The sequence below is a fragment of the Geotrypetes seraphini genome, chromosome 9, assembly GCF_902459505.1.
Source record: "Geotrypetes seraphini chromosome 9, aGeoSer1.1, whole genome shotgun sequence".
Taxonomy (NCBI): domain Eukaryota; kingdom Metazoa; phylum Chordata; class Amphibia; order Gymnophiona; family Dermophiidae; genus Geotrypetes; species Geotrypetes seraphini.
Window position 1 is genome coordinate 106,401,565 of NC_047092.1, and position 27,816 is coordinate 106,429,380.

A 27,816-nucleotide genomic window follows, 5' to 3' on the forward strand; every position below is an offset into this window, starting at 1 on the left:
GCCAAATGAAAACATTACAGTGTGTCCTCATCTACCTTATTCACTGAATCTGGCACCATGCAACTTCTAGCTCTTCCCCGAAGTCAAAATGATCATGAAATGTAAATGTTTTGAATCGATTCAGGACATCGAGGCAGCCACAACAGCACAACTAAAGACACTCATGAAAGAGGACATCCAGAACTGCTTCTGAAAGTGGCAAGAACGATGGAATAAGTGTGTTTGAAGCAAAGGGGGGGAGTATTTTTAGGGGGATTAATGACAATTTGTCTTTTACTGATGATAATATATGTAATTAGATACTTCAGATATTTCAGCAACAGCTCAAGGTTGAAACAGCAGTATAGCTATGTCGCATAAAGGATAGCGCTTTCAAGATAAGTACTGCTGTAAAAATGAAATCAAAATGAAATTTGAAAATGATTTTTTTCTGAAAAAGTAACAAGAGATAATAAGAGTTTGTGATAAGTTGCTCTGCACCTTTCTGCCAGATTCCATTTGAAATAGCCTGTTTGGCACATGAAGCTAGTGCATAGAGAAAAGTTTGCAACACTGTAGGCCTATTTTAAGAAATAATTTATTAATATTGAAGACGATTGAAGATTCATAAAATAAGTAAGAATAGGGAGATGGATGGAAGCCCATAAAGTGAACAGGAGTTTGTAATTTATTATAAGATTTAACCCTGAACTGCATATATCGCTCCACTATCTGCTGCAAACCACCATACAAAAGACAGCTTTATAGTTGGAAAGCTGTAACCATACAGTGCTTTATTTCTGTTTGTAGTGGGTTTTCTAGGTATAGTTTTGATCACTTTTTAATCAAAAATAATATTGTTATTTAAACATTCACCATATTTTTTGATCACACCTCGTATCAGTCTTTGAAACATAAGAACATAAGAATAGCCTTATTGGGTCAGACCAACGGTCCATCAAGCCCAGTAGCCCGTTCTCACAGTGGCCAAACCAGGTCACTAGTACCTGGCCAAAACCCAAGGAGTAGCAATATTCCATGCTACTGATCCAGTGTAAGCAGTGGCTTCCCCATGTCTTTCTCAATAACAGACTATGAACTTTTTCTTCAGGAACTTATCCAAATCTTTTTAAAACCAGCAACGCTATCTGCTCTTACCACAACCTCTGGCAATGCATTCCATAGCTTAACTATTCTCTGAATGAAAAAAATTTCCTCCTACTGGTTTTAAAAATATTTCCCTATAACTTCGAGTGTCACCTAGTCTTTTTAATTTTTGACAGAGTAAAAAATTGATCCACTTGTACCCGTTCTACTGCACACAGAATTTTGTAGACTTCAATCATTTCTCCCCTCAGCCATCTCTTTTCCAAGCTGAAGAGCCCTAACTGTTTTAGTCTTTCCTCATATGAGAGGAGTTCATCCCCTGAACCTTTTCTAGCACCACTATATCTTTCTTGAGATAAGGAGACCAAAATTGAATGCAATACTCCAGATGAGGTCGCACCATGGAGTGATACAGGTGCATTATAACATTCTTAGTCTTGTTAACCATCCCTTTTAAAATAATTCCCAGTATCCTGTTTGCTTTCTTGGCTGCCACCGCACATTGGGCGGAAGGTTTCATTGTATTGTCTATGATGATACCCAGATCCTTTTCTTCGGCGCTAATCTCCAAGATGGACCCTAGCATCCGGTAACTGTGATTCAGGTTATGTTCCCAATGTACATCACTTTGCATTTGTCCACATTAAATTTTATTTGCCACTTGCACGCCCAGTCTTCCAATTTCCTAATGTCTGCCTGCAATTTTTCACAATCCGCATGCGTTTTAACAAATTTGAACAGTTTAGTGTCATCTGCAAATTTAATTGCCTCACTCATCGTTCCAATCTCCAGATCATTTATAAATAAGTTAAATAGCACCGGTCCCAGTACAGACTCCTGTGGCACTCCACTGTTTATTCTCCTCCATTGAGAAAAATGACCGTATAACCCTACTGTCTGTTTTCTTTCCGATAATCAATTCCTAATCCACAGCTGAACTTTGCCACCTATCCCATGACACTTCAATTTTCTCAGGAGCCTCTCATGGGGAACTTTATCAAAAGCTTTCTGAAAATCTGGATACATTATATCAGGGCTGCCCAAGTCCAGTCCTTGAGATCTACTGGCAGACAAGGTTTTCAATAAATATGCATGAGAGAAATTTGCATCTCAAGAAGGCAGTGCAGGCAAATCTCTCTCATGCATGTTCATTGTGGATATCCTGAAAACCTGGCCTGCCAGTAGATCTCGAGGACCGGACTTGAGCAGCCTGGCATTATATCAACTGGTTCACCTTTATCCACATGTTTATTCAAACCTTCAAAGAAGTCAATCAAATTTGTGATGCAAGATCTCCCTCGGTTGAACCCATGCTGACTCCATCTCATTAAATCATATTTGTCTACGTGTTCCACAATTTTATTTTTTATAATTGTTTCTACCATTTTGCCCGGCACTGAAGTGAGGCTTACCGGTCTGTAATTTCCCAGATCTCCCCTGTAGCCCTTTTTAAAAATTGGCATAACATTGGCCACTCTCCCATAAGAACATAAGAATTGCCATTGCTGGGTCAGATTAGTGGTCCATCGTGCCCAGCAGTCCGCTTCCGCGGCAGTCCCTAGGTCAAAGACCAGCACCCTAACCGAGACCAGCCCTATCTGCGTACATTCCAGTTCCGGAGGAACTTGTCTAACTTTGTATTGAATCCCTGGAGAGTGTTTTCCCCTACGACAGCCTCTGGAAGAGCGTTCCAGTTTTCCACCACTCTGGGGTGAAAAAGAACTTCCTTATGTTTGTACGGAATCTAACCCCTTTTAACTTTAGAGAGTGCTCTCGTTCTCCCTACCTTGGAGAGGGTGAACAACCTGTCTTTATCTACTAAGTCTATTCCCTTCATTATCTTGAAGGTTTCAATCATGTCCCCTCTCAGTCTCCTCTTTTCAAGGGAGAAGAGGCCCAGTTTCTCTAATCTCTCACTGTACGACAACTCCTCCAGCCCCTTAACCATTTTAGCCGCTCTTCTCTGGACTCTTTCGAGTAGTACTGTGTCCTCCTTCAAGTATGGCGACCAGTGCTGGACGCAGTATTCCAGGTGAGGTCCTACCTTGGCCCAGTATAGCGGCATGATAACCTTCTCTGATCTGTTTGTGATCCCCTTCTTAATCATTCCAAGCATTCTGTTTGCCCTTTTTCCCGCCACTGCACATTGCGCGGACGGCTTCATCGACTTGTCGACCAGTACTCCCAAGTCTCTTTCCTGGGGTGTGTCTCTGAGTACTGCATCAGACATCCTGTATTCGTGTACAAGATTTTTGTTAGCCACATGCATCACCTTACACTTGTCTACGTTAAACTTCATTTGCCATGTCGCAGCCCATTTCTCGAGTGTGTTTATGTCCTGTTGCAGGTCTTTGCAATCCTCCTGCGTCTTCACTACTCTGAATAACTTCGTATCATCTGCAAATTTAATCATTTGGCTCGTCGTTCCAATTTCCAGGTCGTTTATAAATATGTTGAAGAGCACAGGCCCAAGCACCGAACCCTGCTTTTCCAGTCCGAGTATTGTCCATTTACTCCCACTATGTTTTCTATCTGCCAACCAGTTTTTGATCCACATTTTCAGGTACAACAGATGATTTTAGCAACAGGTTACAGATCACTAACAGCAGGTCAGCAATTTAATATTTGAGCTCTTTTAGTACCCTGGGTTGTATACCATCTGGTCCAGGCAATTTATCACTTTTTAACTTGTCGATTTGTTTTAGTCCATCTTCTAGATTCACTGAGATTTCTTTCAGCTTTTCCGCATCATCACCCTTGAAAACCATTTATCCCAGGACAAGCAAGCAGCATATTCTTAACATGTGGGTGACGTTACCGACGGAGCCCCCTAGCGGATGTTTTCGCAAGCAGACTTGCTTGAAGACCTTGAAGCTTGCGATTGGCCCGTACATGCATGCGTGCCCCTCCCGCCTGACCTAGGGCATGCATCTCCTCAGCGTGGCCTGAGTTCTCTGTTTTCCGCGTGTTCTCGTTGTCCCTTTTTTGGTTAGTTTCAGTTGAGTCGCTGTGCCCGCGTCTTTGTTTCCTTTCTTTTTAGTTTTTTTCAGTTCGTATATTTTTGACAGGGTTTCCCGGTCTTATTCTGGCCGCCTGGCCTCGCGGGGCCGCGGCTGTATTTTTTCTTATGTCCCGGCCTCATTCCGACTTTATAAATGATACTAAGTGCAACCGGGTTATCTCCATCACCGACCCTCATCGTTGGTGTGTGGAGTGCCTGGGTGGAGAGCACAGCGCTGAGTCGTGTCCCCGTTTTGCGACTTTGCAACCGCAGGCTCTTCGTAGGAGGGTGGCCAAGATTCTCCAACTCTTTGGCCCCATGGATCCTGCAGGACAGGCCTCGAGCTCGGCCTTGGCACCCTCGTTGGGTGCTTCGGCCTCGAAGGCTCCGACCTCGGCCCCTCCTGCTATTCCGGCCTCGGGTAAATCTCCTCTTTCCTCCTCAGGTGTGCCGGTAAGAAGCCTACCTCGGAGTCTCATGTCATTGCCGCCTCGTCGGCATCTTCGAGACATCACTCTAAGCATGTCTCCTCACGTAGGGAATACTCTTCCTCGAGGTTGCCCCCGAAGGAGTGCACCGCTACATCTAAGACCCAACCACCTTTGGTCTCGGTGCCTATGTTCAAGGACATGCTTAAGGCTATACTTACCACGCAGCCTGAACATCCCCTCATATCTCGATGCCATGCCTGCAAAACTCGCCAGATTCCCTCGAGCGATTCTTCATCCCCCGAGTCACCTGTGTCTGCACGTACAACCTGTGTCTTTTCGGGGATCCAGACCAGAGGGCCATTTTTCCTCCGCTACTATGTCGAGGTTTGTCCCTCCTAAAAAGCCCTAGTCTTCTCCGCCCCGTCGGGGCAGGTCTCCAACCGCGAAGCCTTCCAGGCACACACTTGTCCTCGAGGTAGACTCTAGTATGTGTTCCCCATCGAGGGGGCTACCAGCCTCTAAGGGGTCTTCTTCAAAGTCAGTGGAGGAATTTTCCTTTGCCTCGTCTTCAAGGCATCGCAAACTATTTCCTCGGATCCCGGGGTCTTCCCCAGCCCACCTTGCACGGGGTTGTTCCTCGACGCTCCCCAGACACTTTAGTCGGGCCTCTTCGGTCTCCCATTCAAGGGAAATTTCTCTCTCTTTCTCAGCTGCCCACAGATCTCGTTCAGGGTCCCCGCAGGAGGATGTGTTTTCTTCTCGAAACTCCTTTGCCCGTTTCATCTCTGATATGGGTAGGGCCTTGCAAATAGACCTCCAGTCTGAGTCCCGTTATACCCAGGAATATCTGGTAGAAATGGGTGTTGCTCATCTGCCCCGTGAGGCGCTGCGCTTGCCATTGCACCAGGTTCTCCAGCAAACTTTTCTCCGGAACCTGGAGACCCCCTATGCGGTCATGACCATTCGCTCTAAGTTGGAGTCCCATTACTGGACAATCCCGGTAAAGAGGTTTGAAAGTTCTCAGCTTTTTCATCAATCCTTGGTGGTTGAATCTTCCTTGAAGATGTCCAACCCCTCTAAGGTTTATGCTGCCATCCCTCCAGGCCGGGAGGGCCGTATGATGGACAAGTTTGGTTGCTGTCTTTACCAAAACTCAATGATGGCGAATTGTGTCCTTAACTATAACTTTATCTTCACGTCCTACCTCCAGTTCTGTGTGGACACCCTCTGCTCTTTCCGGGAGAACTCGGTGTCAAGAGTTTCGTCTCCTCAAGGAGACCCTTTCCCAGCTCCGCCTCTATATGTTTCAGGCGGCCTATGACGCCTTCGAGTTGTCCTCGAGGGTCACGGCCTTTGCGATCGCCATGCATCGCCTCGCTTGGCTCCGCATTGTGGATATGGATCTGAATCTACAGGATCGTCTTGCCATTCTCCTGTGTGTGAGTCATGAACTCTTCAATTCTATCGAAGCGGCCACCAAGCGCCCGTCGGACCATGAACGTTCCTTCGCCTCTGGTGAAACTGTAGCTGAAGACCCCTCCGGCTCGGCAATACAAAATTCATCCCTGGAGGTAACCACAGAAATCTATGCCTGCTTTCTCTCGGCCTCCTCCGAAGCGGCTGCAGCAGCGGCAGCAACATCAAACTAAGACCCAGCCGCCAGCTCCGGCGAAAACTGGGCTGTTCTTTTGACAATTCCGGTCCGAGCCTTCGGGCTCCCTTCCTCCTGGAGCCTTCCCCCATCCCCATCGGGGGTCATCTCCATCATTTCTGTACCCAGTGGGAAAGTCTTACCACCGACAGTTGGGTGCTTTCTATCATCCAGGAGGGGTACTCCCTTCACTTCAGTCATGTACCCCCGGACCTGCCTCCAAGAGAGTTTCCTTCTGCTCGGTTTCAGCTGCCTCTCCTTCTGCAGGAAGCTCAGGCCCTTCTTCGCCTATGGGCGGTCGAGGTGGTTCCCCCGGACCAGTGGAACACCGGATTTTATTCTCGGTACTTTCTGGTACCCAAGAAGATGGGGGATCTGCGTCTGATCCTGGACTTCCGTGCTCTGAACAAGTTTCTGGTCAGGGAATGGTTCAGAATGTTCACCCTTCCTACCTTGTACCTCCTCTTGGACAAGGGGGACTGGCTGTGCTCACTGGACCTCAAAGAGGCGTACGCACACATTCCGATACACCTGGCCTCTCGCCGGTATCTGAGATTCCGGGTGGGGGATCTCCACCTCCAATACCGTGTTCTTCCCTTCGGCCTGGCGGCCTCTCTGAGGGTTTTCACGAAGTGTCTAATTGTGGTAGCTGCAGCCCTGCATCTCCGCGGCCAGCAGGTGTTTCCCTACCTCGACGACTAGTTGATCAAAGTGTCCTCGCGCCACGAAGTTCTGCGAATGACGAATTGGACTATCTTGCTCCTTCAGAGTCTCGGCTTCGAGGTGAACTTCCCCAAGTCCCACCTCTGTCCGTCCCAGTCTCTGGAATTCATCGGAGTGGTCCTGGACACGTTTCTTGCCCGGCCTCGTCAGGAGGCCCTTGTTCGTTTATGCCAGAGGGTGGCCCATCTGGCTTCGGCCCCAGCTCGGCTCCTGATGGTCCTCCTAGGGCACATCGCCTCCACGGTTCACGTGACTCCTTTTGCCATACTTCACCTCCTTATTCCTCAATAGACTCTAGTGTCCCAATGGAACCAGGATTGAGACCCTGTCTCTCGACTCATTGTCATGACTCCTTTGTTGAAGCAGTCTTTCCATTGGTGGATGCTCTCTTCCAATCTTTCCAGAGGTTTTCTGTTTCATGCTCCTCCTCTGCAGACGGTCCTGACGACGGACTCGTCGGCCTATGCTTGGGGGGCTCATCTGGACGGTCTTCACACTCAGGGTCTTTGGTCCAGTGCCGACCGCCTTTGTCAGATCAATCTGCTGGAGCTTCGAGCAATTTTCCTCGCCCTGAAAGCTTTTTGTCACCTGCTTCGCGACTGAGTGGTGCTGGTCTGCACGTACAACCAGGTCACCATGTATTATATCAACAAACAGGGGGGCACAGGGTCCGTGTCCCTGTTCCAGGAGGCGATACGGCTCTGGGATTGGGCCATCCGCTGCAACATATTTCTTCGAGCGGTCTTCATTCAGGGCCAGCACAATTGTCTGGTGGACAAGTTGAGTCATCTTCTGCAGTCTCACGAGTGGTCCATCTATTCCTTGACCCTGCGTCAGGTGTTTGCTCGTTGGGGGACTCCGAATGTCGATCTGTTCGTGTCCCCTCTCAATCACAAGTTGCCCCGCTTTTGCTCCAGGGTTTACACCCCTCTCAGGATCGAGGCTGATGCTTTTCTGCTGGATTGGACGAACCTGTTTCTGTATGCATTCCCTCTGATTTTGAAGACTCTCGTCAGGCTCAAGTCCACGCATGCCACCATGATAAGGAGGCGGACAGCGGCTCTGCTGTCGAGTAGCAAACCAGGAAGAAAAGTGGGTCCACTTCTGATGGTAACACTGGCGAGTGGACTCCTTCCGAGACGCCTCCAGGACGCCCAGCACAGGCTGGGAGAACTGGAATGAGGGCGTTAAGTCTCAAGAAACGAAGCCGTCTAGTGAAGACTGTAGTGAAGCAGAGAACCGCAACTCTGCGTAAGCAGAGAAGGAAAAACAGGCAGAAGAAAAGGCACCCTGGAACTGAGTTGCAACAGAAGGGAGAACCATGAGGTGCGGTTCTCTGCTTCACTACAGTCTTCACTAGACGGCTTCGTTTCTTGAGACTTAACGCCCTCATTCCAGTTCTCCCAGCCTGTGTTACCATCAGAAGTGTTACCATCACTCGCCAGTGTTACCATCAGAAGTGGACCCACTTTTCTTCCTGGTTTGCTACTCGACAGCAGAGCCGCTGTCCACCTCCTTATCTGCTGTACAAGTGTATTTGTTACACTTGTCTGGCGCTGGACTCAAGTCCTCTTCGGTTCGAGTCCACCTTAGTGCAATTGCTGCTTTTCATCAGACTATTGATGGGAAGCCTATCTCTGTTCATCCTGTGGTTTCCCGTTTCATGAAAGGTCTTTTCCACGTTCATCCGCCCCTTAAAGCTCCTCCTGTGGTTTGGGATCTTAACATGGTCCTTACTCGCTTGATGAAACCCCCGTTCGAGCCACTAGCATGGGCTCACTTGAAGTTTCTTACTTGGAAGGTTGTGTTTCTTATTGCTCTAACTTCTGCCCGTTGGGTCAGTGAGCTTCAAGCCTTGGTAGCGGACCCACCTTTCACTGTCTTCCATCATGATAAGGTGGTTCTCCATACTGTGACCGGGCCGGTTCCTGAGTAGGTGGGAAGCCAGGCTCGGACCACAGGCAGATTTATTGTAGCGCCTTTTATATGGCTGGTTGAATGAAAACCCAGAAGACGGATTCTCTAGGAACTGGATTCAGCTTTATTGAAGTTAAAAAAAAAACAAGTTGGAACATAGAGTTAGTTCTGCACATTTTCTCCAAAACATAACATGAGCTCTAATCCTTGTGCCCGCCTGGAGCTTCCAGGTCACTAAACATAGCAAGTTAATGCATAAGCCCAAAACAAAAAACAAAAAGGTTTGGATTCCAAATCTCCATACACTGAATGTGTCCTTAGTTGCTGGACATAGCCCATCATCACCTGGGCTAACTTCCAGGGGTTTCTTACACAAGTTTGTCAGAGGTAAGGCAACTCAAAACCTCTGATAATGACTTTTCTCAATTGGACAGGCCTGCCCCGGCTTTGCTCCAAGCACTGCTTGTGTCCAAGGTCTCAATTAACCTGGACTGGATTTCGGGTAGGACTAGCAAGACCTCTCATATCTCACTCTCCCCTATATCCATGTCTTCCCCGGGCTCACTCTCCCCAGGAAGGCTGTTCATCTCCCAGTCATTAGACTCATAGCCACGGCTGCTTCTCCACCCCGTGACCCCAGGTGGTTCTTCCCAACCCCCTTCTTGCCTGCATGTTAGCTCCTTGCTAACCTGTCCTCTCCAAGGCCAGTCTTTTGGTCCACCCTCCCAGGGTTTGTCTGGCAAGGTAAGATAGCGTCCAGGGATTTCAATCTCCTGCCTGCTGGGCTGTCTCCTGGATAGCATATGGGGCTGGGGAACAGGAACTCCTTGGAAGCTGCACTCCCTGCTGGTGGCTGGCTGATTGTGATTAGCACCAGCTGAGCTCCCCAACTGATTACCCCTTGTTTGTATTTGAGGCTTTCTGACCTGCACACCTCGAGTGTTAACCCCGCCCCCTCCTGAGTTGGGTTTAGGTTTCAGAGAAGGAGGAAATATAGAAGAAACATAGAAAGATGACGGCAGAAAAGGGCTATAGCCCATCAAGTCTGCCCACTCTACTGTCCCACCCCATTAAGTCAGAGTGCTGCTCGACCCACGTAGAGATCCCATGTGGATGTCCCATTTATTCTTAAAGTCGAGCACGCTAGTGGCCTTGATCACCTGTACCGGTAGTTTGTTCCAGTGATCCACCACCCTTTCTGTAAAGAAATACTTCCTGGTGTCACCACCAAATCTCCCTCCTCTGAGTTTGAGCGGGTGCCCCCTTGTGACTGAAGGTCCCTTAGGAAAGAATATGTCGTTTTCCACCTCGACACGACCTGTGACGTACTTAAATGTGGGGGAAGAGATAGGTTCAAGTGCCCTCCCCCTCTGGCTCTTAGGCTGGGTTACCACCAGGTTTTTCTCTTCCCTTCCTGACTGTGCCGGCTCCATGCCAGGTTTTCCTGGGACCAGGGCATGATGCATGCTGGGGTTTGTGGTTCTTTTGGCTGGGACAGGGGCTTCCCTGTCACAATACTCATCCTAAGTTCTTGCCTAAGGTTGTTTCTGAGTTTCACATCAACCAATCCATTGTTCTTCCTGTGTTTTTTCCGAAGCCCCATTCTCACCCTGGAGAAGGGGCTCTGCATTCTACTTGAAGAGCACCGCTCCACATCGTTATGCTCCCCAGCTGTTCCTCTCTTTCGATCAGTCAGCATCAAAATCAAAAAGCAAACGCTACAGTGTACTAACATCAAGCATTGTTGAAACTAAGCAGGAAAATCTTATCTGTATTTTCATTCAGGCATAACGCTGGTGCTTGTTTCTTCCACACACCAATACGCCGACAGGTACTGTGTCCCTCCCATGCTCCTTGTGAACACCCTGATTGCATTTATATGCTAAGCCACCTTATATGCGCCCAAAAAACAATTTTACTAAGTTGTGCTAGTGGTTTTAGCATGCGCTACACGCTAATGCCTCCATAGAGCTAGCGTTAGTATTTTTCGCGTAGCGCGCACTAAAAACGCTACCGCAGCTTAGTAAAAGGAGCTCTAAGTTGCTTGCTGCCATTTAAATGTACACTTAACCCCCAAAGTGCTGATGTCCTGTAGATTTACACACACAAGTGTGTAAATATGGACACCCAGTTCTAGAATCACCCTCATATGCAAAATTTACTATAGCCAAAATCTGAAAATTGAAAGATGACAACTCATGAAGTTGGAAGCCTGGATAGCATACACAGGCACATAAAGTGAGGAAAAAAGCATCTCCATCTTCCTTCAAGAAACCCAAAGTGCTTTACATTTAGCTTGGTTCACTTTTCATAATTCATTTGCAGTCATAACAGCACCGCATGCGGATGATACATAAATCCCTCTATAACTGCTGTAAACTGAATGTTGTCCACCACCCTAAAAAAGAGATAAACTCAGAATATTCAATTATAGAAGCAAATAAATATTATTTAAAATGTAGGTAACATACTTATAAATGTTTAACAGCAGAGGTTAGAGTCAGTATCCTTACTCCAAAAGGCTAGATCCCTATAGAATAACTGTTGGCACCTACATTTTGTTGAATCAGATACGTCAAAACTTACAAATTAGGGTGGTAGTGTGATGAGGAAATTCGAGCACAATTTTTATAAGGTTTGTTAGAGCCAACACATCAAAAAGCTCTTCTAAAACTATATTCCACATACACATCTCATTTATGGAAACATCCTTAAGAAGGATACTGTTATTTAACACTTATTTGGTAAATTTTCAGCCGTTAAATTATTACAAATACCCTATCTTGGAGTCAATACATCAAACATTTGACTCCGACTCCTATTTTTCTGCCCTCTGACTCCGACTCTTGATATTAGGTTTAAAAATTTTATAACTTTAGATCCAGTACACTATATCTAATCCATCTATTAAATTTGTTCTGAAGCTAGAGTCGGTACATTTTTACCAATTCTAACCTTTATTCTACAGCCCTGCTATCTACAGGGGTCCTCCATAGTAGAATTCAAATAAGAAAATAATGTCCCAGGAAGCGCAGAAGACTCAATATTTGCTATTTATTATAAATAGGTATATGCTGAAGTACATTTCTGTACTATCAATTTTCAAAGAGCCATTTATTTTTACATTTAATGACATTTATATCCCACATTAGCTTATTATAGTTCAATGTGGCTTATAAAATGATAAGAATCAAAAGCAATAAGCCAGAACCCTAAAAATTATTAGGACTTCTTACTTACCTGCATTATCTATCCCAGTGTATAACCAATGGCTACAAGATGAAGGCATTTATTATATTTTAATCAATTAGATCAGATATCTACAAAATACAAAGGATTTCAACATTTTTCTAAAAACAAGATAATTATCCTGATATCTTATTTTCCTTGGCAAAGAATTCCACTATTTAACAGCTTGAAATGAAAACCTAGAAAATGAACGTTATTATAAACTAATTTACTACATTTTGGATAATGGAGAAATAAATACTTCCTCAAATCAGCTCTAACATTTCTATTAGATAAATTAACAAAGCCCTGCATATACTTAGGGGCTACGCTATATACAACTTGATGAACCAAGGTTCAAAGCTTAAATGCTATGAGAGCCTATAGTGGTATCCAATATAGTAATGTCAAAAGGGATGTTAATCTTTCAGATTTTGAAGACATGTATATCAGCATTACTATCATGTTTTGAGCTGTCTGAAGTTTTTTAAAAAAAAACCAAAAACGCCCTGCTTATTATACCCTAAGTAAATAACATTATAGTAATCTAGATTGGCTAAAACTAAGGACTGAGCTACTAACCAAAAGGTATTAATTAAATAATAGACTCTAATCCTTCTAAGCTTCTATAAAGTTCTAAAATTCGTAGGGCTAGATACACAAAACTTTGGTAAACTTTGGTTTGGTTGTACTGATGGTCGCTAAACCAGTTTGACTAGTTTAGTGACCAACGGAATTTGCCAATCCGATGCTCATAATGACTCACTGCATGGTTTTCTGTTTAATCAACCTCATCTACAGCCCCTGAGAGTCTGCTACCTGGTAATATTGAAACAAGTCATCCGATTGATGGCCTAACATTGCATGCCATAGTCGGATCGCTAAGACCAACCTGAAAAAACTGACAGGTCTGCCTGTTTTTTCTTTCTTTTTTCCTATGGGCACAGATGTTAAGCCAGTCAGAGCCTTAGGCCCCTCCCCGTGCATCCCAGGATGCACAGGGAAGGGGAAGGCCTGCCATTTTGGAGTGGTGGGCCTGTAAGCAGGAGGGACTGTGCATTTTTCCTGCTGTCTATTTCTTGAACGGGTACGGGGATGGTTTGGGACTGGTGGCAGGAGCTGGGGGCATCTGGTGGCAGGAGGGAGTGAGCATACCTCCTTCTGATTTGGGGGGGGTCCTGGCAGGGAGAGGTTAGTTCGGCCGGGGGGGGGGGGGAGTTTGCAGCAGCAGGAGGGAGTAGGCATCCCTCCTGACAATTTTTATTCAAGTACGGGGGGGCAAGGGTCCATACAGGGAGTGGTGCGGTTCTACTTGGCGTGGGGAGTAAGGGGTTTAGCGGTAGCAGGAGGGAGTGGGCATCCTTCCTGTCTGTATTTTGGTTCCGGGGTTCATCGGGGGGCACTGTTATCAAGGGCGGGTGGTGGCTCGCTTTTTTTTTTTTATGGGGCAGATATATACTGTGTGTGTAACACATGTACAACATCTATGCCATTAAAAAAGAAAAGAAAAAAGCCCCAGCAGCTGAGTGGCAGGAGGCTGCTTTGGGGCTTCCCCTGCCGCTCAGCTATTCTGTCTTCCCCAAACCAGCTCTGCGCATGTGTCAGTCACTGTCACAACGACTGATTGGATGGGATTATGGCAACCCTCCATGCAGATCATTTGTGTGCAAACTGGTTGGAACATCAATCACTGTAACATCAATCACTGTTACAGAATCAACCCAAAAATCGGCTCATAGTGACCGATGTTTTGGAGACCGTGTTTTGTGCATCTAGCCTTTAGTGGTAGTGGACATTGCGTGTTCAAATGTTAAATGGTTATCAGTTACCACTCCAAGTATTTTAAAGTTCTCTCATAACTGACAACAATAGTAAAACTATCTATCTGATTAGAATTAAAAAGGTTGCTAACAGTAAGGAAACTATTGAATAAATGGTGTTTCTGGCACCAGAAAGTGAAACTTTCTATAAGGATATGTATTTGTGTAAGTAATTACATTTGCCCAACATTCTCACAATCCTTTCTGTTCTGTCTCTAGAAAAGGATGGTTTCTCTTCGGGAGCATCTGTGGTGAGTTTCAGAACTTAAAATTTTTGTAAATTTGACCACTAAATCATCTTGTTCCACTCACATGTATTAATGTATTTAGAGTTGGTCACTATTGCATTCTTTTGACTACTTTGTCTCCCTGCAGCTAACTAGGGCCAGCCCAACCATTAGACTAGACTAGGTGATTGCTAAGGGCAGCAGCTTCTTGGAGGCATCAAAAAGCAGCTACTGTATATTCAGAGCAAATTAATATATCCCAGTCATCCACACAAATTCAAGAAATCGTTAATGAAAGGTAAGCAATTTTCAAACAGCCCATTTACCTAGTTAAATGACTTTTGAAAGTTGCTGCTGTTTGTGTGTATGATATATTGTGCCTCTGAGGAGGGAGGGGTCTGGGGAGCTGAACGTTTGCTTAGGGTTCCCAGTACTCTGACTCTGCTGCCAACTAAACATTGGTTCTTCTTATGTGCTTTGGTCAACAGAGAGAACCATTTCTAATTGTGTTATACGAGGGGCCGCTGAAAAATTCTCAGACCAACCAACAAAGTTAGGGCAGTCTCCATGGAGGACTATACACTTAGTCCAGTGATTTTCCACTTTTTTTGTTCTGTCGGAAATATACAGAATGAAAAAAAGTGGAAAATCACTGGATTGTGTATAGCCCTCGATGGAGACTGCCCCAACTTTATTGGTTGGTCTGAGAACTTTTCAGCGTCCCTTTATATTGGTGTGGTTTCTAATAAATCAGAAATGCAAGTAAAGTCTATTGAAACTGTGTAACTCACTTATAAATTAGTTCTCTCTTCACTTGTACTACATATTTTTTTCTCCTGTTCACATAACCTGTTGACAGCAGCCTATTCTGAAAGAGTCTGAAACGTCAACAGTTGTGACAGAAGATGATGATGATGAAGAAGCCCCCCCTCCAGTTATTGCCCCACGACCTGAGCACACAAAATCTGTGAGTAATTTTTAAATTTCCTAATCAGTTTTCCTTCATTGGTGCTTGATCCTGATTATTATTATTCAAGACAAGCAGATTAGCGATTTCCTCACAGAGGGATGATGTCATCCTGTGGAACCCACACATACAAATTTCACCAGCTTATATTGATCTGGAACCTTTTGAGAAACTGTGTTTAGCATGCTCAGATTTCTGCTTGTCACTGTTATACTGAACCTCACTTGGTCTTTTTTTTTTTTTTTGTAAGATCCATAAAGACATACCCAACATATTTTTTTTAGTAGTATTTTTATTGAAAGATGAAATATAAAGATACAACAATACCTGCATGACATTGTCAGTAGAAAAGTAATCAGAATCCCTCTCTCCCCTTCTCGTATCCATTTATCCAATGCAAAAATTTCCAAGGTTATTCAGAATTTCTTATACCGTTCAATCATATTTCAAAGCGGTCCTGAACCTGTAGGTAGTGCATCTTCACCCATGAGGAATGCAGAAGGCATCTACATTTTCAACTCAGTCTCCTTGCATCACTGGCCACTGCCTTCTTGCCCTGGTTTTTTTCCTTCTACAAGCAAGTTAAGAAGGTGCCTTTTTTTATCTGCTTTGTTTACATTTCTTATTTTTGAGTATTTTCTGCCTTTTTTGAGGCTTTGATTGCTATAAAGGTTCCCCCAAAAGTCCTGGAACAGCTCTGCCTGGGAGAACCTGCAGACTTGGTGTTCTGTGCTTTCTAGCTGGGTGGGACACCCTTGCTGCAGGGTACTTGTCTGGCCACTCTACTCTAACACTTGGATTGGCTCAGGGTTCAGTCCCTGAGAGTCTGCTGCCTGGTTTTAATCGAAGTGCATGAGTGCAGGCTATATTTGGGTGCAGTGCTGTTTGGGAAACCTTGTGGGTGTTGCCTACCTCCTCCTACCCGAAGAATTGTATGAAGACTGGTGGGGTAGAATGTTTCAGGCTGGTTCAGCCTGTATAAAAGGCAGCCAGAACAGATAAGCCCTTGGATTTCCTGCTTGCTTGTCTGAGGCAGAAAAGCTCTTTTATGCAGCTACATGAGAGACATCGGAGGAAGTTAATTTGAGGATTTTTTTTGAGTTTCTGGAGCTTCCTTGAGGGTCATCCTCCCCTAAAATCCTACTTTTGAATTTTTTTTGTTTTTGTAGCTTCCCTGGGCTGTTTTTTGTGCTAAAATCGCTGTCGCCAGCTGACTTAAATGAGATCATTTCAGGCTCTCTGCGGGAGCTAGATTTAGAGGTTCCACAAAGTGTCTCTACACAGAGCTCACTGCTGAGCAGCTCCAAGACCCAGTCCACATTTTTCCCATCATACTCTGAGATCATTATGATGCTGACAGAGCTTTAGGAAATGCCAGATGGGCCCTTGCAAGGGGCTAGAATGATGACTTAGGGTACAGAGTACTACCTAGTTACTAATTACATACTTAATTTCTATTGAATTGTCACACTTTATCATATTTAATGATTGGATGATATACATAATTCCAGTTGAGTCATAATGAAGCTTGGTGTCAAATATGACTTTTCTATTTTTCCTAAAAGTGCATTCTTAATACTAAGGACAGTGATCCCTGAGGGTGAGCCCCCTCCCTCCTTTGCTTGATTGTAGTGAGCAGTTTCACCTGCAAATCATGTCATCTTGACCATGTCATCCTGACCTGGAGGTATGGCTTTTCTTGTGACCCAAGCATTTCTTGGAAAGTTTAATAGAATATCTGTGAAGTGTCACAGGACGCGAAAGATTCTGATTGGCTAACGGCAACAACCTAACTTTCAAAATATTCTGTAGCAGATGACTGTTCTATCTGGTTTTTACTGATTTATCAATAAAGCTCATATTAAGGACATCTAGTACAACTCCGCATTAAGCCCCTTAAGTTCCAGAGTTTGGAGCTCAAAAATCCACCATTGCTCTTTATAGTTCAACAGAGATTCTATATCGCTACCCTCCCACCCAACTATAATCTCTTCAAAGACTCTCCATTTAAACTCCATAGGTTGATGTTTTCATTGTTCCCAATGGGAGACTAATGGAGCTAAAGGGGTCAGATTTTTAAAGCAATATTTATGCTTCGTGAGACGTGTTTTAATATTTCTAATGGATCTTCCTATGTATAACTTGTCACAAGGGCAGATTATAACATAAATAACCACCTTGGATAAACAGGATGTATTTGTTCGTGCAGAAATCCTCAACATAAACTTTATCGATAAATCAATAAAAAACAGTTAGAACAGTCATCTGCTATAGAATGTATTGATAGTTAGGTTGTTGCCATTAGCCAACCAAAATCTTTAGTGTCCTTTGACGCATGGAGGATGGAGCTCTTCCTCAGACAGTACTTCTGAGGCGAGCACCTTTCCTTGTTACGTGAAATTATACCATTGTAAAAGTAAGTCTGAATACAATTCTAGTAAAAAGTATTTGCAGATACTAGTACTTGTTCAGTAATGATATGTTTTTTTAATCTTAGCATACAGTGCCCTGAAGCAGAGATTTGCATCGAAACATGCATGTTGGCGGCGGTACCTTCTACTATTTATGAATGAATGTTAGGCTTTGGCCACGTACAGCGATTCATATAAGTTTTTGGAATAAGTTTCTTAAAAAATGGGGAAAAAATTATATAAAAAAAATAAAATTCATAATATTATAAAAAATTAATATATGAGCCAATGAGGAAGCATAGCGGCGGACAAGCTCCATAAGATTTAAGTATGTGAGTAATTTGGAGTGCCGCTTTTGACGTCTCTGAATATTATGTTTTATTCCTCTATATAAGGTATGCAATAAAGATAATGCACTACTGAACTTGAAAGACTGTTTTACATGTAAGAATTTGGTTTGACTTAGTGGAGCCCTAACGACAAGGCATTATCTACAGTTATTGATATCTATGATGGCAACAATAGAGGTGGTACTATGGGTGAAAGCTCATCTCCAACCTCTCCAGAGTGCACTATTGTCCTGCTGGTTGCTGCAGATAGACTGCCTTTAGATACTTGTTGAGTGCACAGTAGAAGGCTATTAGTTTGTACTGGTGGCTAAGGCTGGAGTCACTGTCGAAAGGATTGCCTCTATGCATAGCAATGTGGGTGATTCTGACTACGGATGCCAGCCTTTACAGTTGGGGAGGTCATTGCAAAGGTTGTCCAGCCCAGGGCCGCTAGGAACCCTTGCAGAGAAACATGGTCCATCAGCAGATTGAAGCTATGAGCCATTTGAATGGTATTCCGGGCCTTCCAAGAGACCCTGGAAGTGAAAGCAGTCTGTCTTCTCGGACAATGCCACAGCTGTGACTTTTATCTACTGGCAAGGAGGTACCAAGAGCGTAGCATTGAAACTGGAGGCCCAACTGCTATTTCGCTGGGCAAAGAACCATCTACTAGCCATCTTGGCAGCACATGTAGTGAGAGTGAACAATGTTCAGGCCATCTTTCTTTGTCAACAAGACACTGGATCCAGGGAAGTGGTCCCTGTCCGAAATAGCTTTCAACTGGATTGTTCCGCACTGGGGATATCTTGATGTTCAACTTGATGGCGTCAGTCCACAATCACAAGACCACACGATGCTTAGTTGAAGGTGCAAGCGGGGAAGTGCTGATGTGGACACTCTAGTACAGTGGTCTCAAATTCGTGGCCCGGGGACCACTTTCGGCCCATCAGGTACTATTTTGAGGCCCTCGGTATGTTTATCATAATCAAAAAAGTAAAATAAAATAGTTTCTTGATCATATGTCTCTTTAGCTATAAATGACTATTATTATTAAGACTTAGCCAAAAGGAAAGATTTATAAACTATAAAGAGTTACCTCATACAAAATTGTCATTTCTTTAATAAGACATTAACTTTTTTTTCTGAGGCCCTCCCAAGTACCTACAAATCCAAAAGGTTGCCCTGCAAAGGGCACTGGAATTGGTCAAGTCTTTTGTCAGCATCTCTGGCTTGCAAGTGAACTGTGATAAACCTGAACTTTTGCCATTGGGAACTACTAAACGGGTGGCGTGGCATGTCACCCTACTATAGCCCCGGTTCAGAAGCCAATGCGTTATCTGGGGGAGGGGGGGGGTTCTGAGCCAAAATCTCAAGTTTATGTATGAGTATAATGTTTGTGTGATTTGTCGCTGGACCTGCGAGGACGAGCAGCACTGACCAAGATGGTGTTGATGCCAAAACTCTCGTACCCCTTGCAGATTCTCCCGATCTAGATTACTAATAAGGAGGTATGGGCATTTCGACCGAGTATATCTTCCTTTATATGGAGAAATAAGAGTCCGCATTGGCTACAGCAAACTGGGATTAGACAAGAGGATGGGTGGATTGAACCTACCTGACTTAAGACTCTACAATGTGGCGTCCTTATTCCGCCTCATTCATGAGGGGTGGGCTTGCTACTCTCAATATACTCCGAGCGGTTGGTTTGCAGCTTGGTGCTCGCCGCACAATCTGGTGAATCTTTTACATTCCTGGTGGTTGGAATCTTGGGAGGCTCTTTTAAGATGAGGTTCCTTCGCTCTCTACAGATGGCGTGGTGCTAGTGGAGGAGGCAACAGCAGAAAATTTCGGAGGCATCTCTTTTGCTACAGATAACTGGAAACACGGCGTTTGTCCCGGGAATGGGCATGGGCCGTTCATGTTTTCAACTGTGGGAGCAGAGGGGGTGTAGCATCTTGCCCTATGTTTGCTCAAGTTCAGGTTCAGTGGGATCTACCACCCTCCCATTTTTGGGCTTATCTACAAATTTGCCATTATTATAATTCTTTACACCAGAAGTGGGGGGACACTTGGCTCTGTGGCCCGCTAGACGCTAAGTTTATAATGATCTCAGGGGGACTGAATAAATTATCCACATGGTATAGAATTTTAAAAGCGGCTCTACCCCCACAGGCTATTGGAGTGGATGCTACTTGGCAACGGGAACTAGCCATGCCATATGACAGGAAAATATTTTTAGACCTTTTTGACCATGTCCACTCTTTTGGTGGATCGACCGATCTCAAAGAAATGCAATTCAAGATTTTACATAGGGCCTAGGGGGATCTGTGCCCTCAGCATGCCAAATCTCCTGGTACATTTATCCATCTCTTTCTGGAATTTCCCACTACAAAATTATGGCTGCGGGCCCAAATTGTAGACCGCCCCATTCTCTGAGATTACAGTTTGCTATTGCTGGGGGATCAGAGAGAGCTCATACAGACTGGGTTTTCGCTGGCTCAATGGAAATTTATCTATTTGGCTGTAATGGAGGTTAAACGCCTGGTACTGCAACATTGGGTCTCAGACAAGTAGGCTTCTTACGATCACTGGTTTGGGAAGCTGGTAATGCTCACTAAATTTGAATGCAACGGTACTCTTCCTCCAAGAGATTAGACATTATGTGCTATGTGGCTCTTTGGAAGAATCTCCTGATTTGCTGCCACGGGGCTTCACAGATCTTTTGAACGGGTTACTTAGGTCTCGACTGGACCAGGAAGGTGTTATCGGCCTCCGTGTTTCTCCCTTGGAGACAGACAAAGGACGGTTGCTGGATCATATTAGTTGCTTGAGTATATGTGCGATGTTTGGTGTGTTCAGAAAGGTGGGTTATTAGGGGTGCGGGATGAATTCTGGTTGAGTGTGGAGTGCGACTATGGGAGATAAAATAGAAAATGATTGTTGCGATGGGAACGGTGCGAGGTGGGTCTTGATTTTTATCTCTTACTTTGTTCTCCATGTTGGAGGTCTGCTATAGAGATCTTCTGTACCACTCTCTCTCATGTTTTTGTATTGTTATACCCTCTGCTGGCATTGTATTGTTTCTATTGCAATTTTTAATTAAAAAAAATATATATAACAAACCCCCCCCATATATAATAAATATATAACAAAAAAATATATATATATAACCCACCGCTGCTATTTAATTGTTAAAGACCCACCATATCTCTGGATGCCGGCGAAAAGAAACCTGTAGACTCTAAATTGTTCTCTGCGTCACATGGGAGAGGTCTCCATGATGGCAGCAAGAGAATCTGGTGAGAGTGAGTCCGAATCGGATTCAATGCAAGAGAGCTTCACAGACTTCAGCTTTGGTTACCAAAGTGGACTTGATGCAGTGGGTAGCTGAAATCAAAAAAGAGGTAGCAAGCATAAAGGGGAGAATTCAGGATGCTGTGCGGGAAATTAAGCAAGATTTGGAAGACCTGGTTCACCATTTGGAGGAAACTGAGCAGCGAATTGGGAAACAGGAGGATCTTGTACAAGAAATGTAAGCTGATACCACCGCCACACAGAAGGATCAGATGAACTGTATTTCCAGGGTCCGAGGATCTCAAGAACAGGTATCAGTGCAACAACATCCGCTTGAGGGAAATACCTGATACTGATGAATTTAAGGACATGGAGCAAGTGGTGCAGGACATTTACCGGCAGGTCCTTGGAACGGAGAAGGAGGGAGCGGAAGAATCGCTGGCTCCCCTCAAGATCGATCGCGCACATCGGGTGCGAGGCCTGCAGCGTAGGGAGTATCCTAAGGACATTATAGTATGTCTGCATAATTTCAAGGAGCAGGAGCGGTTGCTGAGGAAACCGCGAGTGCTGGGGACTATTGCGTGGAAAAATTGCAGGTTTGAGATTTTCCAGGATTTATCATCCATAACACTGCAACAGCAGAGAGAGTTTGTGGAAATCAAGCAGAGAGCCATACGTTAACCGTTGGATGTTTCCATTTGGATTACTTTTGACCATTAATGGAGCCTATAAAAAAAGTGATCACTGTGCAAGAAGCGTGGAGTTTGTTAAAGAAAGAGGGGATCTCGGAAGCAGGAGGTGAGGAGCCTCGAAGGTTGGCCGCCTTGAAGTTGGACAGATTTCGTTGGCAGGCTGTGTCCCAGTGACCCAGGAAGATTGGGGCTGGGGAGCGGAGAGCCCAAAAGGGTATGGAGTCGGGCATTGCCCAGGTGAACACTCGAGGAGACTTTTGAAAGGCTGGGAGGTGTTATTATTTTCTTATTGAGTGGTCCTTGACTGTTCCAGGAGGATGTATATGGTGGTGATACTGGGTGAGATGTTATGACTGTGGTGGGGTACTGGAGAATGTATGTGGGGTGGAGGAGAATGGCAGTGTGCCATCAGGAGCTGCCCCAACGAAGCCTCGGCCATAGACTGTAAGGGAGGAGTCAGCCCAGCGTGGGAGATGGACTCTGCCCCCGATGTCCCTTGCGGTGCAGAGTGACACAATTTAGGGCGACCCCCCTCCATCATAACTAACATGTTAGACACCATAACCATAATACGTTAAGTTTCAAGTTTTATTTTATTTTGATGAGTCGCTTAATTTAATTTTTACTAAGCGAATTACAACATAGAGAAAAAAAAAAAAAAGATTTATTTTAATATAATGCTTAAAAATTTTTAAAACAAAAGTTTAAGACCAACAGACATACAGACCAACCGAGACACTAGATTAAAAAAAAAAAAAGGGCAGAACTACTACAATTCAATATTTTAGGGTACAGAAGAGAACCATAAATGGAAAAAAAAAAAAAAAACACATTAGGAGGGGGAAGGTAAAAACCTGGAGGGTAATATAAAAATTTAGACACCATAACCCCCCCTCTCCAATTTAGGGCAATCCCTCTCCATCATAACTAACACGTTAGACACCATAACCCCTCTCCATCCTCGCAAAATAAAACCAGACCGGACTTCACCATGGTTTACGGATTCATTAAGAGCAGACAAACAACTATGCAGATGATTGGAGAGAAAATGGAGAAAGAGCAAAGCGCTGGAGCACAGAACACAATGGAGAGCAGTAATAAATAAATATAAGTTCAATATTTCTGAGGCCAAGAAAAACTACTATTCCAGCAAACTAGGAAGCAAAACAACTGACAGTAAAAAAACTGTTCCTCCTGGTATGACAATTAATATCCCCACCGAACCAAGAATCTGCAAACCGCACAAACAAATTGCCAGCACAAGACCTAGCGGATTTTTTCCTCAATAAAATTAAATTGGACCAAACAGAAGTTTCAAAGTCATCCATCCCAAACAACCCCCAACTTAACTCCCCTGAGCACTCTGAACCCATTAAAGCTGACCAAATCTGGACCTCCTTCACTAACCTCTCCATCCCTGATACCAAAAAACTGATATCAAAATTATTTACACGCAGCAGCCCCCTAGACAACTTCCCCACATACCTTCTTACAACTACCCCCACCAAATCAATGCTTGGTTCACTAATCTTCTAAATAGCTCTCTGAATCAGGGTCATCTACCCAAAGAAATGGGAGAAATAGCTCTCACCCCCATCCCGAAAACAACTCATGCCAACCTCTCCATTGCCTCAAACTATAGACCCATTGCTGGCATTCCTGTACTCACCAAAATCCTAGAAACCCATGTAAGTAAACAACTAACATCGTACATAGAGCAACATTCCTGCCTTCACCCGTCCCAGTATGGCTTCAGAAAACAACACAGCATGGAGATCCTCTTCATCACCCTAATCATTAAAATCAAACAACTGCTAAGCACGGGTAGACAAGCATTACTCCTTCATAAGAACATAAGAACATAAGCAGTGCCTCCGCCGGGTCAGACCACAGGTCCATCCTGCCCAGCAGTCCGCTCCCGCGGCGGCCCAAACAGGTCACGACCTGTCAGAATCATCAGAAGGGGCTCCCTTGCCACCTTGGCTTCCCATTTAAGTCCTGCCTTCCTATCGAAGCCCTATCCCTCCGGTCTTTCACATGCACGACCTGGTTGGTTTTTACTCATTACCTGGTTAACTTTCTATACTTGTGTTACATCCCAGCTCCTCCTTCAGTATCCCATGATCCCTTTATCCCTCAGGAATCCGTCCAATCCCTGTTTGAATCCCTGGACCGTACTCTGCCTGATCACTTCCTCCGGTAATGCATTCCAAGTGTCCATGACCCTCTGGGTGAAAAAAAACTTCCTTGCGTTTGTTTTGAACCTATCTCCCTTCAGTTTCTCAGAATGCCCCCTCGTATTAGCTGTCCCCTTCAGTCTGAAGAATCTGTCCCTATCCACCCTCTCTATGCCCCTCATGATCTTGAAGGTTTCTATCATATCTCCCCTGAGCCTCCTTTTCTCCAGAGAGAAGAGCCCCAGCCTATCCAGCCTCTCGGCGTATGGGCAGTGTTCCAGCCCTCTTACCATTCTCGTTGCTCTCCTTTGGACTCTTTCAAGTACCGCCATGTCCTTCTTAAGGTGCGGCGACCAATACTGAACCCAGTATTCCAGATGTGGGCGCACCATCGCTCGATACAGTGGCATGATGACTTCCTGTGTTCTGGTTGTTATGCCCTTCTTTATGATGCCCAGCATCCTGTTGGCTTTTTTCGAGGCTGCCGCGCACTGTGCAGATGGCTTCAGTGATGCATCCACCAGCACACCCAAGTCTCTCTCGAGTCTGCTGTCTCCCAACAATACCCCCCCCAATTTGTAGCTGAACAACGGGTTCTTTTTCCCTATATGCATGACCTTGCATTTGTCCACGTTGAAGCGCATTTGCCATTTGTTTGCCCAGTCTTCCAGCTTGTCCAGGTCCCTTTGCAGGTCCTCACACTCCTCCCTGGTCCTAACTCTGCCGCACAGTTTGGTATCGTCTGCGAATTTTATAACCTCACACTTTACCTCCCTTTCCAGGTCATTGATGAATATATTAAAGAGTAACGGCCCCAGCACCGATCCCTGTGGCACACCGCTCGTGACTCCCCGCCAGTCAGAATATTGACCCTTTACTCCGACCCTCTGCAGTCTGCCTGACAACCAGTGCTTGATCCATCTGTGCACATCCCCTCCCACCCCGTGGCTCCACAGCTTCTTAAGTAGCCTTTCATGTGGCACCTTGTCGAAAGCCTTTTGAAAATCGAGATCTCCGCGGCCTTCGATTCTGTGGACCACCAATTGCTCTTGACCAAACTATTAGAAATTGGAATAACAAGGACAGCACTGAAATGGTTCACTGACTTCCTACAGAACTGGGAATATACGTTCAAAAAAGATGGAGAGTTATCCAACACCTGGAAGGCATTTTGTGGTGTCCCACAGGGCTCTCCGCTATCCCCCATCCTATTTAACCTATTCATGAGCTCACTCGGACACATCAAGCTAGAAGACGAAACTATACTGTCCTATGCAGATGACATTCTTCTCCTCATTCCCATAACCTGTAACCAACCAGACATCACCGAAAAAATCTCAAACACCATAGCAAAAATCCAAACTTGGGCAACTATCAAGGTAAAAGTAACTGCCACCAAAGCCATCTGTTTTCACGCTGCTCAGCAAAATACATTGATAAGCATCACCCTTCAATCCGGCATCACCCTCACAATGGAGAAATCCTCTAAAGTGCTGGGCTGCATCCTAGATGACACTCTTATGATGGAACTGCAAATCTCCAACCTTAAAAAAAAGGCCATTTTCACCATGTGACGAGACTTACTAAGCCATATTTCCACCCACATCATTTTGCTCTGATCGTCCAGATGATGATTTTGCTCAACTAGACTATTGCAATTCTGCTTACTTGGGAATTAACACTACTCTAATCCACAGACTACAGCTCATCGAGAACATAGCTGTAATCTAATATTCAACCTAAAGAAATCTGAGTTGATCTCAGCCTACATCAAACAATTACACTGGCTACCCATACCATCGCGGATAAACTTCAAAGTTTCATGTATCCTACATCACATACTTCATGGAAACTCAGAGGAGACAGGCAGGTCTTTAGGGGTGGAGGGTAGGTCTTCAGGGGTGGTTTGTAGATCTTCAGGGGTGGGGACATGCAGGCCTTTAAGGGGGGGGGACAGGCAGGCAGGCCTTCAGGAGGATGCAGGTCTTCAAGGGGGGACAGGCCTTCAGGGGGAGGTGCAGGCCTTCAATGGTGTACAGACCTTCAAGGTGGGGGCAGGCAGGCCTTCAGGGTGGGGGGTGGGACAGGCAGGCAAGCCTTCGGGGGGGATGCAGGTCTTCAGGGGGGACAGGCAGGCCTTTAGGAGTGGGGTTGCAGGCCTTCAGGGGAGGGACAGACCAGGGGAAGGGGCCCTGGTGTAGAAGTACAAGGAGGGAGGGAGGGAAGGGGGGGTTCAAAGATACGTGCATATGCCGGATTTGGGGGGGGGAAGAAATAATGGGTCTAAAAACAGAGGAGAGGAAGAAGGATAATGGATAATGGACAATGGGATTTAGGGAGGGAAGGAACAGAAAGGGAGAGAAGTTGGACACAATGGATGGTGTAGAGGGAGGGGATAAGAGATACTTAATAAGAGGGTAGTTGGGAAAAGAAAGGGAGAGATGTGGACCCTGGGCTGGTGGGAAGGAAAGGAGAAATGCTGGATGAAAGGGTAGTTAAGAAAAGGTGGATCTGTGGATAGAGACGAAAAAAAAGAAAGATGCCAGACCTCCGGGGGAGGGAAGGGAAACGGAAGGGGGGGACAGAGATGGCAGATGGATGGTTAGCACGGAGAAAGAAGAAAGGAGACGATCCTGGCAAGCAAGTTATCAGAAGACAACCAGAGCCTGGGACCAACAAGATTTGACTAATGACCAGACAACAAAAGGTAGAAAAACTAATTTTATTTACTGTTTTGTGATTACAATATGTCAGTTTTGAAACGTGTATCCTGCCAGAGCTGATGTTAGACCGCAAACGTGAGCTAGGATTTAACAGAGAGAGGAAAAGTCTTTTTTGTTTGTTTATTTTGTTTACACCACAGCGCCAGTGTGGTTAGGAGAAGGCAAAGAGGGTGAAGAGGCTATAAAATAAACCCACCAGAATGTTTGGAAAAAACTCCCAATTGGGCAGGAAAATCGAATCGAAAAACCAATTCAATAGGCTGAATCGAATCGAAAATTTTTTCCCTGAATCAGACAGCACTAGTACCTGGGCAAAACCCAAGGAGTAGCAATATTCTAAGGAGTAAGTTCCCCCATGTCTTTCTCAATAGCAGACTATGGACTTTTCCTCCAGGAACTTGTCCAAACCTTTCTTAAAACCAGCTATATTATCTGCTATTACTACATCCTCTGGCAATGTGTTCCAGAGCTTAAGTATTTCCATGTAACTTCATCAAGTGTCCCCTAGTCTTTGTAATTTTTGATGGAGTGAAAAATCGATCCATTTGTACCAGTTATACTCCACTCAGGATTTTGTAGCTTTGGGCTTACATCATGTTTCTTGACCTCATAGCCCTATTATGAAAAAGATACTCAGAAGTGGTCATAGCTATCCTCCTTCACTCCAAGAAGCCTGTGACAGTAACAACTTATGTGAAGGTCTGGAAATCATTTCAGCTTTGGTATTCAGAGTAACAGATAGACAGTTAGAGCTTCAATTACTGTGATCCTATCTTTCCTTCAAGAAGGCCTAGAAAAGGCCCTGGCGGTCAGTTTCTTAAAGGTTCAGGTGGCCAATTTTTCCTGTTTTTGAACTCATTTGGCGAGAGGTTCACTGGCCTCTCATCCTGACATTTTGAGATTCTTGAAGGGAGCAGTGCGTTTGCGTCCACCAGTGCATTCAGTTTATCCATCATGAAACCTTAACCTCGTGTTGAGGGCTCTAAGTAAGGCACTGTACAAACCTTTGCAGAAGGCCACGCTGATGGACCTCACTGTAAAGATGGTCTTTCTAATAGCCATTGTTTCAGATAAAAGCACTTTGGAGCTCTGGGCCCTTGTGGGCTCATGTGCTTTTCTGCTAGAAAGAAGATTATTGA

At 44.9% G+C, this 27,816-nt stretch overlaps 1 protein-coding gene across 4 annotated transcripts in view; it reads left to right on the forward strand.

The window, feature by feature from the left end:
• Nucleotides 1-27,816, forward strand: part of PAK2 (p21 (RAC1) activated kinase 2) — an 814,606-nt gene that overhangs the window by 256,510 nt on the left and 530,280 nt on the right. For 3 of the 4 annotated variants that reach the window (XM_033958726.1, XM_033958724.1, XM_033958727.1), the window contains 2 exons: nt 14,077-14,108; nt 14,944-15,051. In XM_033958726.1, the coding sequence (XP_033814617.1) occupies nt 14,077-14,108; nt 14,944-15,051 (140 nt within the window). The remainder of the gene's footprint in view (nt 1-14,076; nt 14,109-14,943; nt 15,052-27,816) is intronic. The other variant, XM_033958725.1, reaches the window with a different exon arrangement.